This window comes from Phyllostomus discolor, chromosome 6, assembly GCF_004126475.2.
Source record: "Phyllostomus discolor isolate MPI-MPIP mPhyDis1 chromosome 6, mPhyDis1.pri.v3, whole genome shotgun sequence".
NCBI classification, from domain to species: Eukaryota; Metazoa; Chordata; class Mammalia; order Chiroptera; family Phyllostomidae; genus Phyllostomus; species Phyllostomus discolor.
Window position 1 is genome coordinate 146,106,990 of NC_040908.2, and position 14,531 is coordinate 146,121,520.

General features: G+C 34.5%; 1 protein-coding gene across 1 annotated transcript in view; it reads right to left on the reverse strand.

The window, feature by feature from the left end:
- The window catches only part of CSTF3 (cleavage stimulation factor subunit 3), a 72,315-nt gene that overhangs the window by 49,054 nt on the left and 8,730 nt on the right, over positions 1-14,531 (reverse strand). Inside the window, exons 2-3 of the mRNA XM_028514687.2 lie at positions 7,391-7,492; positions 7,175-7,270 (exon numbers count right to left, since the gene is read on the reverse strand). Of these exons, the coding sequence (XP_028370488.1) occupies positions 7,175-7,270; positions 7,391-7,492 (198 nt within the window). The remainder of the gene's footprint in view (positions 1-7,174; positions 7,271-7,390; positions 7,493-14,531) is intronic.

Here is a 14,531-nt window from a genome sequence, read left to right on the forward strand (position 1 = left end):
CTTTTTTTCTCCAACTTTCATATGAAAAGTTACAGAAATTGTCACCATAAAGGACCACTGCCCTTGTTTACTATGTGAGGTGATGGATATCAACTAAACATTAATCATTTTGCAATATATACATACATACATCAAATCATTATACTGTATACCTTAAATTTATACAATGTTGTATGTCAGTTGTATCTTAAGAAAACTGGTAAAGGCTGACAATTTCTCATATAGTAATCTTTAGACAAAGATACACAATAATGTAATCTGCACATACCAGAGTTAAAATCTTGCATTAAAAAAAAAAGTTGTAATTGAAAATATTCTGTCATATAAACAATAGTATTAGAAAGATTAAAAATAGCTTTGGGACTTTACCTTTGGACTTTAGCACATTTCAAATTATTATTCCAAAATGGCATTTCAATACTCTCTTTGACATGAAGATCCTTTGTTTTTATAACTATGACTTAGTATTTCCAAATAAAATACTTCTCTTTGGAAGTCTCCTAGCATACAAAATCATAAAACTTACCCCAGGTTATGCTTTCCTGAGACTTAAAAAATCTGTTTAGTTTCTCAACAAGTTGTATTCAAAGCAACCATTCATAATTTTGTTGACATTGCTGTGTACTCTGAATTATGTGGAAAAAAATTATAGGCTTTAAATGATTACACCATTATACTATTTGTTTTCTGCTCCAAAGTTAAGAGCAAACCATTTAGTAGTAAAAATTAAAATATAAAAAGTAAATTACTTATAAGCAAATAAATGCAGTCCTGCCACATTTACAAGTACAGCTGTTAATAGATATCATTATTATTATTTTAGACATCCTCATTTCTTGGAAGTGCCTTGAACCAGACTCATTCAAAAGGAAGAAAGAACTGTTTGCAAGTTGAAAGCATACACTAAACAAAACTAAAAACAAATACCCCCCCAACAATGAACCCATTAGAAAATAGTTGAGCCTTTGACTACTTATCTTTTTGTTTTTTAAGAGAAGTCAATTAATTGCCACCTGGTTCCCTTATGCTCAAGTAAAACCAAAAGTGTAGATGCAGAGTACCCTTAAACTCTTTTTTGTTAGGATTACAGTATTTTTTGGACTATAAGACACACTTCCCCCCTCCCACAAATTCGGGAGGAAAATGGGGGTGCATCTTATAATCCAAATGTAGCTTTACATTTACATTGATGAACTCTTATGTTATTTATGTTACTAAATATTTTACCATGTTTTTTGCTTCAAAAATTTTTTTTCCTATTTTCCTCTAAAACATAGGTGCGTCTTATGGTCCGAAAAATAGTCATTTTACATCCAACTATGTAAGTTTATAATGTATTTTTATGAAGGGCTTTTATATGTTTGTGTTTATTCAGAGATGGCATACTGAAGCACATCTTTAATGCCTCTTGGGATAGGCATAAGGGGTAATATACCAAACCTTACTGAAAACAATACGCAGTAATTTTTAAAAAACTATTAGGTATTGCACATCAAAAGTCATTCCATAAATGCTCAAGAAATTTAGGCTAAACATTACTCACAGGAGAACTGGAAATTATATGATCAAGCAGCGCCCCCCTTTTCAAAACAAATTTTAGAATGTATGTACTTTTTATTATAATCTGGTTAGAGATGCCTTTTCCACATTTCTGGAATATACCATAACTCTTATTACTCATACAAAAATAGAATACAAGAAGCTGGGTTAAAAAAGATGACCATATTTTTCAGTATGTTTATCAGTGGTGGCAAAGACTGTAATTCTACTTTATAAAGTTAAGAAAGATAAAGGCAATCAGGTTGACTAATGAAAAGTTTTGCTTAAAAAAATAAATGCCTAAAGCCTTGGCTGGTGTGGTTCAGTGGATTGAGTGCCAGCCTATGAACCACAGGGTTGCTGGTTCAATTCCCAGTCAGGGCACATGCCTGAATTGTGGGCCAGGACCCCAGTTGGGGACGCAAGAGGGGCAACCAATCACTACATCTCTCACACATCAATGTTTCTCTCCCTCTCCCTTCCTTCCACTCTCTCTAAAAATAAAAAAATATTAAAAACAAAAACAACCCCCCTATATTTCAGATAAAATAAATTACCTACAAGACATAAATAGAAAACAAAAAGGTATTTGTTATCTAGCCCTGGCTGATGTGGCTCAGTAGACTGAGTGCCAGCCTGTGAACCAAAGGGTTGCTGGTTTGATTCCCAGTGTAGGGCACCTGCCTGGGTTGTGGGCCAGGTCCTCAGTTAGAGGTGCTCTTTCTCCCTCCCTTCCCCTCTCTAAAAAATACATAAAATCTTTTAAAAATTGTTATCTAAATTAACTATAACCTTTTGCAAATAGTTTTATTTATGCAATGCCTTGGGTGAAGAGAGAGGCTCTCAAGGAAAAACAGGTGTAGGCCATGTTAGAAATGACACCTCAACATCTATGCTGCAAAAGAAGGGAAAATCGGTAAGACATTATAATAAAACAGCAAGTAGACAAATACTGCCTTTGTTTTTAAAATAGTATGTTATTCAAAGCATTTCAGATATTTAATCACTCAGTTCTGTGTTTGCAAATAATTCCTATTTTCTTTTATACCCCTACACTACGTTATCACATGCATTTAAGAAACTACAGAGCATATTGTGTTTTCGAGTACAATCTGAATAATCACACAGACATGGACCAACATTTATTACAAACAGGAAGAGCAGAGCTATAGGAAAATAGTACAATTAAAAAAAAAAAAAGATCGCAAGCCAAAATAGAAAAAAACATAATCTGTATGATAATGCAATTTTATCTGCATTTAAAAAAATCACATTGCCCAACATATACAAAACAATACAGTTTAAACTGCTGTTTAGAGGCATTAAAACAATAAAGACAGTAGAGAAGTTTATTTCAATTTAGGTTACTCATGTTCCATCCCGAGTTCACTTCCATTTTCCAAGAAGAAATGTATTTTTAAGTCATTTTTCCCAAGTAGAAAATGTTATTTTGAAAAACCTGAAAACGTACACTTTACAATGCATTATGTGTACAAAAGTATTCCTGTTTTTAAAATTATTAAAAGAGCATTCAATTCTCTATGTTTATTAAAGAATTAGTTTCACCTACAGCAGCATTACCTTCATTTCTTCCTTCAGCTACCAGTAAAATATACCATGCTTTCATAGAAAAATTTCTTATAATTGTGGCCCGATTCAAAACAAACTGCTAACAATAAGACACTGTACTTTACATGCTGTCTCACTGACTGCCTAGCCACAGAAGAAGCTCCAGTTACAACAGGGAAAAAAACTATATATGGCAAAACTATAAATTTTCTCAATTTTGTGATTCTTAGTGATCCTTCTGGCCACTCCACACAGTGGTTCTTTAAAGAGCGTTGAGCCCTGACCAGTGCGGCTCACTTGGTTGGGCGCCATCCACAAAGCAAAAGGTACCGGGTCAGGGCCCACATCTAAGTTGTGGGTTCTGCCCACAGTTTGGGGGCATGTGAGAGGCAACAGATCTATGTTTGTCTCTCACATCGATGTTTCTCTCCACTTCTTTCTTCCTCCCTTCCCCTCTCCTCTAAAAATAAACTCTTTAAAAAAAGGGCACTGAGACTGACAGGGTATTACACTTAATTCTAGCGTTTACAAACTCATTTCTTAAACAAATATATACTACACTGCAGACTTAAGACATCCCATACATCACCTAAGTGGCTATAGGTGTATTAAAGTGTTTCCTTTAACTGGTAGCAAAAGTATTTTCAGATAACAATTACAACTATACTATATATTTGTTAACTACAGTGCTTTAAGAATAATCATATAATTGCTATGATAGTTAAATCCTGTAAAGTAGCAGAGTTTTGGAATTCAAGAGTAAAGCAGTATCTTTCATGCACTTGAGGCAAAATGAGAGTGCCTATACAGTCATGAACTGCTTTACGACAGGCATGCTTTCTTCCTTTTTAAGATGTTATCTATTTTTAGAGAGGGGAAAGGAGGAATACAGGGAGAGAAGTATCAATGCAAGAGAGAAACTTTGATTGGTTACCTGTAGTATGTGCCCCACCCAGGGGCCAAAACTGTAATCCAGGCATGTGTCCTGACCAGGATTCAAACTAGAGACGTTTTGGTTTGCAGGACAATGCCCAACCAACTGAGCCACACTGGCCAGGGCATAACAGGAATACTTTCTGAGAAATGCACGTTTCGGCAATTTTGTTACTGAGCAAACATCAGCGCTCACTTACGCAAACCCAGATGCACCTAGGCTCTATGGCGTACCACTACTGCACATGCAGTCTGTCATACCAAAATGTCATTACATGGTGCACGACTATATAGCATATACAACACTCAAGTAATTTGGCTTAATTTTGAAATCATGTAATATCATAAATACTAAGATGTTGGTCCTAAATGCCCTTTCATTAGAACAATACAATTTTAGCTCCAAGTTTCTTTGATTTAGCAATAAATAAATAAATAAATAGAGTAGGTAATGAACTAGAACAACATTTTAAAGCTCAAATTTATTCAAGTAGCCAGGTATTTGCTAAATGCTCAGATATCACAAAAACTGAAATACTGGCAAATATTTAAAATATATGACTAGTGAGTGTCATTAATTTTTTTACTAAGAATTATTTATAATATGCTCCCACATGCAATTGATTTAAAAAAAAAAAACCCTCCTTTTGCGTAGCTTTGAACTTAAGTAGGGTTAGCAAGAAATTTCTCTGGGGAAGCAAATCTTCTCTTGTCATGAAAGATGTATGTAGTTTCTACTAGAGAAGAACTAAATATATTTGGACTCACAGAAGTTGGTTTAGTTGAACATATATAAATGAAACATTGTAATTTTTGCACCATAAAGTACTGAGTTACAACAAACGTATCAACAAAACTTTATTTTCTTGAGAGTGCATACAGGATGTTATGCAAACATGGTTAGTACTACCTTTGATGTAACGACATTCTTATTACTTTAGATTTTAATGTATTATGACAGGTTATGTGCCTTCACCACAAATACTAAAGGCCACATTGGTTGATACGGCCAAAGAAAAGTTTAGCCTCTCACAGGCTAAACAAAGTACAAAATGTGAAAATTTAAAATATAGAGTAAATCAGGAAAGAGAAAAACACAGCTCAGGACATGCATTTCTGAAATCAAGATTCAATTTAACATCTCAACTCCTAAACCAGAAATACAAATTTTACAAAATACACAACATTTTCTTTAGCGCTTTTTCTCAGAAGATGTTTTATACATACATGCATATGTGTGTGTATGTGTCTAAAATAACTGCAAACACTACCAACTCAATAAATCAGGCAATGGCTAGCAGCTCTAAAAGTCTGATACTGAGACAACTTTCAGCTCCTTGGAATAACATCTTGTCTTAGAATTCTTATTAAAATGCAGTTATATTTTCAATTAGGAAATGGGGAAAACAGACTTGCTGTGTTTATAGAGAATGGAATATCTAATTGCCAATTTCAGTTTAACTTATGCTATGATAAAACACATTAATAATAGCTCAATATTTGAGAAACTTCAGGAAATTTCTAAAACTCAGAAAGTACTATGTCATTATACAAAAACTATTATATACCAATGACATTCATTTCTCATGAGTTTGCATATAAGCTGTGTTTGTAAAGTCAAACTGGAATGCAGACCAAGTACAGGTGATTCAGGTTCCTTGCTTTCAGTATTATAAAGCAGCACTGGCTTCAGCATACTTCAGACAGACCTATTCACTCACCTGGTGAATTTCGTGCCAGCCTACTCTGATGATTAAATATATTAAGGAAAGAAATGGCCCCAAAGGATAAGTGATAAAACCATCAGGATATGGTCCTCAGCCAAAAACACATCCAGACTCCACATAAGGTACAACCTCTCTCACACAACATTCAAACACACATACCACATATACAACCACATACAAAATATTTCACACACACACACACACACACACACACACAAATGTTCCTGCTACTGTCCAGTAATTCTTCCCCTCCCAAAGTAATACAATACAAACTATACCACAAATGCAATGAGTACACTGTAGCCTCCACTTAAAGCTGCTGTTGGTTGAGTCTGCTCTGAGGCACACATCACAGGTAAGAACACTGTGTTGTGCTGAAGTCTGTTCAGTATCGCTGGTGACTAGAGCCCTTTGAATAGGTCCAAAACAGACCCACGTATCATCAAATTTCAGCTACTATGGAAAATATGACGAGGCTGCAGTGTACTTGATTATGTTGAGAATTTATATTACAAAATTAAATTCAAAATAAGAGTATTTCATAAGTTATAAGAAATAGATATCATTTGCAGCTTAATGTGTATCAGTTATTCTCATCTCATCCCTTCCAACCCATTAATTTATAGCCTGAAAAATGATTACTTGGTGCCAATTGTTATCAACATATTAATGCTTTATTATCATCTTGACTACTAACTCCAGTCTTCAAAAATGAACATTACCTTCTAATCATAATTAAGAATTTTTATCTCTAAAATAAACATGCCTGACTTCACGTATCAAGACAGAAAACAATTTTTTAAAAGTATGGTATAAATTATGATTACATAGATTTAAGTCACATTAGCTTATTACTGTATAATGTAAACTTTCTCCTACAGAAAAATTTCTCTAAATTACTGAAGTGCTCACATTTATTGACAAACCATGTATTTTCACAAAATTAAAATCTGAAATAACTTTTCTTCTAAATGTTTCATTTCACCAGGCATTCAAAATAACCTATGAAACTAAGTCAACATTTCTGTATTTGCTTATAATACCAGTAGTTCATATTTTTGTAAGCAGGAATATAAAGAAAAATGAGTTCTAAATAAATGACACAGGAGGCAATAAATTGACACATGACAAGTAAATAAAAGGCTAAAGCACTCCAATACCATTGAAACTGTTTTAATGTTGTTGCAACCGCAAAATGCAACAATCATCAGCTTGTAAAGACCCAAATTTCAAAAATTCATTTTAATTACTCCTTTAAACCTATTTTACAAAATAAAGGCAAGAGACATTTTAAATCCTCCTTGTCCGAGCTGTGCTATCTATGTTCCTAACTTGTTTTTACCACTATAGTGTATGCTACAATTCCCATCAGATGCTATATAAGAAAAATAAAAAAAAATATTAACCTCTGCTTCAATGTACAGTTTCCAGAATCTGCCAGAACTGGGGAACTGGGCAACAAGGCGTTCATAAGTCTTCCGTGCTTTGTCTATAGGTTGATTCTAAAATTGAAAACCAATAAACAGCATTTACAATGTTAGGATTATGAGAATATTTACTGCAGAACCAAGTAGTGTGACTGGACCCATATAGAAGGAAATGTAATCCTATTATCACTAAACCTGTGCCTCTCGAATGAGAATGCTCCAAGCGTCAAGGTCATATGGATTCTCTTCTAATTTCTTTTCTGCTTTCTTCACCTTCTCTGGGACATACTCAGCTGCCTGGGGAGAGAAAGCAACAAACTGAAGTTATCATTTTTTAAAAATCTCATGCCTAGTTTAATTCAGGCACATTATCACAATACGAAGCATGAAAATGGCCTCTTATAAAAGAGGCCTGCATTTTCTGTAATCTTTATGTTAAGTCAACTAGACAAAAGCAAAATCAAGTTATCATACACTTTTAAAAGACTGTTAAAAAGACATTTTAAAATGTAATTAAACCCATCTTTTACATTAAATATTATAGAACAGCAGTTCTCAAACCTGGTGGTCTCAGGACCCTTTTCTATTCTGAAAAATTACTGATTATGCCAAAAAGCTTTTGTTTATGTGGTCTATTTCAATATTTACCATATTAGAAACTAAAAGCTGGATTTGTACATCTGTAAGAGGTTAAAAATGAAAAAAGGCAAATAATGCCTTAAATTTATTTAAACAATTTAAACTCACAAATCCTCTAACAGTCTTAGGAACCCAGAGTCCCGAGACCAACATTGAGAAACACTGCTGTAGTGCAATCATCCTGAGCCACAAGATAAAGTATAAAATGACATGAAAAATTTATTTTGATGTAAACGTTTTTAAAACATGACTCACAAATTTTATATACATCATAATAAAAACTATAAAATAAATCTGCAATAAAAGATTGTACTAAAATGTTTAGTGGTCATCTGGGTGAGATAATGGAGGTACGTGACTCCCCTCCCCCCTTCTTTTAGTATTTTCTAAATCCTTTAATAAGTAGTTTTATTTTTTTCCAAAGATTTTATTTAGTATTAGAAAGAGGGGAAGAGAGGGAGACAGAGAGGGAAAGAAATACAGATGTAAGAGAGAAACACTGATCAGTTGCCTCTTGCACACACCCCAACCAGGGACAGAACCCATAACCCAGGCCTGTGTGCTGACCAGGAATCAAACCAGAGATCTTCGCTTTGAAGGACAATGCCTAAACAACGAGCTACACTGGCCAGGGCTGTAAATATAATTTTAAAAGTAGCTAATACGTGATGCAGGAACAAGTGATGCACGAACAAACAAATGTCATTGGTAATACTACTGCTACCACAAAAACAAAGTGGTACCCAGTAAGTCAAATAAATGTTAATTTATACAAAGTTTCGTGTTGCCTTTTTGCAAGACTTCTGGAAATCTGTAATAGGTTGCTACACAGTAATATTCAAGAGGAGATAGTTTAATGAAGGACTACTGGCCCCACCCACATCTTAAAACATAAAATGGCACAGTAAAACAGTTTGGTAATGGTTACAAACTAGTTAGGATGGTTCAGAAAGAGAATATACGGAAAATTAGCAAATAATAAAGGTGATATTTCAAATAAGAATGGTAGATTATCCAAAGTAATGTTAGAATATAACTACTGTCATCTATTAGAATAACTGCAAAGTTGGTAGAAAGGGGGGTTAAATGGTGATGAAAGGAGATTTGATCAGGGTGGTAAACACACAATACAATATACAGACAACGAAACCTATATAATTTTATTAACGAATGTCACTGCAATAAAGTCAATTTTAAAAAAAAAAGACAACTGTGAAGTCAACTGTGTTAAAATAAAGTTGAATTTCTATTTTACCCTTTCTACCAAAGTAAAACTCAGGTAGCTCAAGGACTTAAACATTAAAAACAAAAAGGAAAAAACATACTAAAATTTAGCTCTGCATGGAAAATGCTCTTCTTCCAGAAGCTTTTGAAATAAGGGAACTTAATTCATGATGTTTAAATTTGTGTAGAAAAACCCACAAAGTCAAAAGACAAACTGAAAAAAAATCCTTAACACACTGGCAAAGTACTAAAATTAATATATAAGTTCAGTCAATAAGAGACCAGCAGCTTAAAAACAAAACAAAACTGAAGTACTCAAACAGTTCCCAGAAAAAAGGTAGAAACAAACATTAAACAGTTGACAGAAATATAAATATAATTCATAAAACAGATCAAAAGTGTTCCATAATTAACACTGCACTGTATTTATGTGGAAACGTTCGCACATTGTTGGCAGGGCAAGTAGTAATGCTGATCAAAACTCAATACGAACCTCACCCTGAGTTCTACTTCTGGCAAAGTATCCTACTAGGCCATTTATTATTGCATAACACTAGAAATAATTTAAATAATCATGGATGAAAATTTTTAATAAATATTATAATTTGTAGTCTCAGTAAAAAAGCCCAGGCCTATAGTTAGCCACATGGGCTTTAGAAAAAAAGTGGGGGTCAACACTGGGGACACACACACACACAAATACACTCATTTACTTTACTCTGTATACTCTTCTGGTGTTTGAATTTTTGCTGTTCACCTGAGAAATATCTTCTCAGTGCCTAGAGTATGTGCTAGACACTGTTGAAGAGCACTTGGGATACAATAGAACAGACTTCTTTCTAAAGGGTTTACTTCTTGAAAAAACTTCAAAAATATTTTAAATATCCCTGACTAGTTCAGTGGGTTGAGTGTGGTCCTCCATTCCTGTCAGGGCACATGCCTGGGTTGCAGGCCAGATCCCTAGCTGGGGGTGAGTAATAGGCAACTGATTGACGTTTCTCCTGCACATCGATGTTTCTCTCATTTCCCCCCTCCCTTCCTCATCTCTAAAAATAAATAAAATCTTATATGACATTTAATCAGGAACTAAAAACACCTAATCTATACATGCATTGCTTTAGTCAAAGTTAATGATTAGTACTTCAAAGCAGTCTAATGGGAGAGCAAATCACTCCAGATCCACTTGCTGAAAATTAACCTACCAAACTAGCTAATGTATACTACAGTCTGTAAAAGAACAGAGAAAATTCAGAAGACTGCATCTAATAATTGATTAGCATAATCGCAACAAGAAGTGTAAATATCTCCTTACTAAAATGAAGTAAGCCTTTACTTTAGTGATTCTTAGCCCTGGGAGCACATTGGAATCAACTGGGTAAAACTGGATTTAAAGATGTGCAAGACCCTACAATGATCAATTAAATCAGAATCATAATCTGATTTATGGGACTGGAACATCACTATTAAAAAACAAACAAACAAACAAAAAACCCTCCAGGTTGTTCTCTGTACAGCCTCAGCTGAAAACCATGGCTTTCCAGGGCTCTCAAACCTTCCTTAGTGCCACAGTACCTTCCAGTTAAGTTCTATGTGAAGCCAGCCTATCGACCCTTTCTCAGAATAATATTCTTAAATACACAAACGATGAGGGACTTCAAAGGAAACCAACTTTATTGAAATATCTTTAAAACAAGGTTTTATATACTAATAGATACTTAACACATTAACAAGATCCAGTGCCAAGTCTAGTGATGAGTGCAACATTATGATGAATGTTCCAATCACAGCTGTTGCTAACACTAGTGTGGTTTCTTGCCTATCTTCATGACTAAAGAAAAGGCTCAATTTGAGATAAGAGATTTGTGAAAATTAAAGAGCTCTATTTTCCCCATGCAAGTTCATGTAACCCCCCCAAATTCTATCTAGACATCTGGGGGAAGGGGTTACTACGGACTAAGGACCCCACAAAGGATGTTGGAGATCAGATGTAAGAAACATTTGTCAGGCATTAATCATCACTTGTTAAGTAACTAATAACCCCATTTCATAATAAGAAATATAATTAAATTACATGAAACTGCCCAAAGTCCAGTTAGAAGGTAACAGAACCACGGCTCAGCTCTTCAGAATCTGTTACATCCCTAAATACTTTTCTTTGGCCAAAGATGTTAAATGTTCATAAAGTTATCTATACAGATAATTCTTAATCAAGTGCATTAATTAACAATGGAAGCTAACCAAAATGACCAAGAGTATACTCTGCTCATTATGGACACATTTAATTATCACAATAAAAAGTCCTTCATTCTCACAGGTATGAACCAGGTGGGTAGCCAACAACACATCTTTGTTTTCTGGCCTGGTTACCATATTTCTACAGAGCAAAGGAAAATTAAAAACTCAACAGTTCTGCTAGTATCCACAAGGAATCTACACCTCCTGAAGGAGTGGAGTTGTATTATTATTTCCCGAATCAGATGACATCAGAGGACTACGTCACTTTAAGAAAACTTCTGGCAAATTTCCAGTGCCTATTTACAATGGGAGTTCAGAACTGTTTACTATAGAAAAGAACAGCTGTCCCATGCTTAAATGTCCCAAAACTCATTATAAGAAACTCTATTGAAATCTAGCGTTTGCCTTTAGAATAAACTATAATCACATTACCTTATTTTTTAAAAAATAAACTATAATTCCATTATCATTTTGGGGGTTAATTTTTAGAGAAAGAGAGACAGACATCAGTTTGTTGTTCCACTTGTTTATGCATACACTGGTTGATTCTTGTATGTGCCCTGACTGGGGATGGAACCCGCAACCTTCACAGCGTATGGGGATGACACTCTAACCAAATGACCTAGCCAGCCAGAGCCTATTTTATTTTATATTTACTGAATTATTGGGCTGATATTGGTTAATAAAATGATATGCATTTCAGGTATACAATTCTTAGACACATCATCTGCATACTATATTGTGTGTTCATCTCACAAAATCAAGTCAACAATGTCACTTTAAGGAGTTGATTAGAGGTGGTCAGAGTCAAAAACTAGTCCTAATAGATTTCTAAGGATTCAGTGTCCTTTCTTGAGAGTACTCTTGAGAAGATGCTTGTTTTCTTTTCTCTTTAGGTCTTTACAAAGTACATTTTCTTTGCCTTTTCTGGCTTTCTTAAGGATACCTGTTGTAAATGAAATCTCTGTCCTGTACCTGTTGTGAAATTTGTCATGAGAAAAAGAGGTATTTATTTTTTTCTAAACATATTCTCTTTTCTGTTCCTTCTATTGTTGCTGACTTGATACACTGTTTCCCGGAGCACAGGATTTCCTGAAGCCATGGTGAACACCATTCTCAGTTCACAACATATACAAGACAGTAAGACTTGAAACTTAAGTGTTTCTGCATTACAAAGATCTTTGCAGGTACTTCACTAAATTCCTGTAATAGGGCATTTATATAAAGTGCCATATCTGGCAAATAAACATGAGAACATAATTGTAAGAAGGGAAAACAAAACAAAAAAACACCCTTGCAGTATACATCACATCAGGACCATATAGGATCTTAACAAATTGTAAAGGACAAGTAAGCTGACTTTTTTGTTCCTGTTTATTTTATTTCTCCGTTTATTTTTACACACCAAAGCTGTCTTTCATAAAGATTTTTCAAAACTACAAGTACTGCAATCAAGCTTATGCAACTGTAAATATTTGCCTTTACAGCTCTTACGCATGCAAAACTGTTATTTGTATGGGTGTAGTGGGGGGAGCTACTGTTCTCACTTCACCCGTTTTTAGCCTTAATTTTTTTTTTTAATTTACAGAGAGAGACAGAAACATTGATTTGTTGTTCCACTTATTTATGCACTCACTGGTTTCTTCTTATATGGGAAAACAAACTGCTCTAACCAATTGAGCTACCTGGCCAGGGTGCATTATCACTCTTTAGGTATGAATAGGAAGAGGGGGCCACAACAAAAACCGGACTGGTTTCCAAGGTATGCATATTACCAATGGTATTAGGACTTTGGGAATTTCTTTGATTTGTACAATTTTAAAAACCAGAAAAATAATACAACTGTATGGAGTATAGAGCGACATATCAACATATACAACTTCAATGATTACAAAAATCAGAAAAAAGTATGAATTTGAAAATGTGCTTTTTTTGTATAAGGAGAATATATTACTGAATAACTCTCCAGCACCTCTTCTATGAATTATTTTCCTAGTAGTGTATTGCTAAGAAATGAACTACTTTAGTTCCTTCTTTGTTAATAACACATGCACAACTAGCTAAAAGTATGGAGGTTGAGGAAACCCACTGGATGTCTGACCTTTTAAAATGTCATTTATGGCTTTATTGAGACATAACACATACTCACAATTCACCTGTTTAAGTACACAATTCAATGGCTTTTAGTATATTCAGAGGTGTGTAACCATCACCAAATTTTAAAACATTTTATCAACCCCCAAAAGACATCTGTACTCATTAAGTCATTCCCATGTCCTAATTCCCTAGCCCTAGGCAACCACCAATCTACTTTTGTCTCGATAGATGTGCAGGTATTTCATGATTTTAAATGATATCCATGTTCTTTTGTTTCTTTCACTTTGTAAGTTTTCAAGGTTCATGTTTGATCATATATTAGCACTTTCTATTACCAAAAATATTTCATTGTATTGGACATATTACATTTTATTAATGAACACTGGATTTAGTTTTTAGGTGTTGATTTGTGTTGGGGTTTTTTTTAACCTTAGGTATATACCTAGAAGTGAAATTGCTAAGTCATATGGTAATTCTATGTTTTACATTTTGAAGAACTGTCAGATTGTTTTCCAAAGCAATTGAATCATTTTACATTCCCATCAGCATTATGAGGGTTCCAATTTCTCCACCTACTCACCAACACTTGTTTTTCCCCTAAATCCTCACCCCAGGATATGCTCATTGATTTGAGAGAGGAAGGAGGAAGGGAGAGAGAAAGGGATGGAGGGTAGGAGGGAAAAACATGGATCCTTGCTGTTGCCATAGACCCTAACTGGGGATTCAACCTGCAACCTTTTGTTGGTTTTCAAGATGATACTCCAACCAAGCAACCTAGTCAGGCATACCTATCTGTTTGATGATTATAACCATCCCTGTGGGTGTGAAATGGTATCTTACCGTGGTTTTGATCTACATTTCCCTGATCCTTATTAAGTTCAGCATTTTCTCATTGGCCCTGCGTCTATCTTTGGAGAAATGTCTATTTCTTTGCGCATTTTTACCTGGGTTATCTTAATTATTGAATTGTAAGTCCTTTATATGTTACAGATGAAGTCCTTTATCAGATACATAATTTATGAAAACTTTATCCTATTTGGTGGGCTGTCTTTTCATTTTCCATGCCTAACCTTTTGTTATGAGAAGCTAACTCAGAAAAACTGAACTTAAGACATGGGCCTCACAGGCCCAATGAAATATT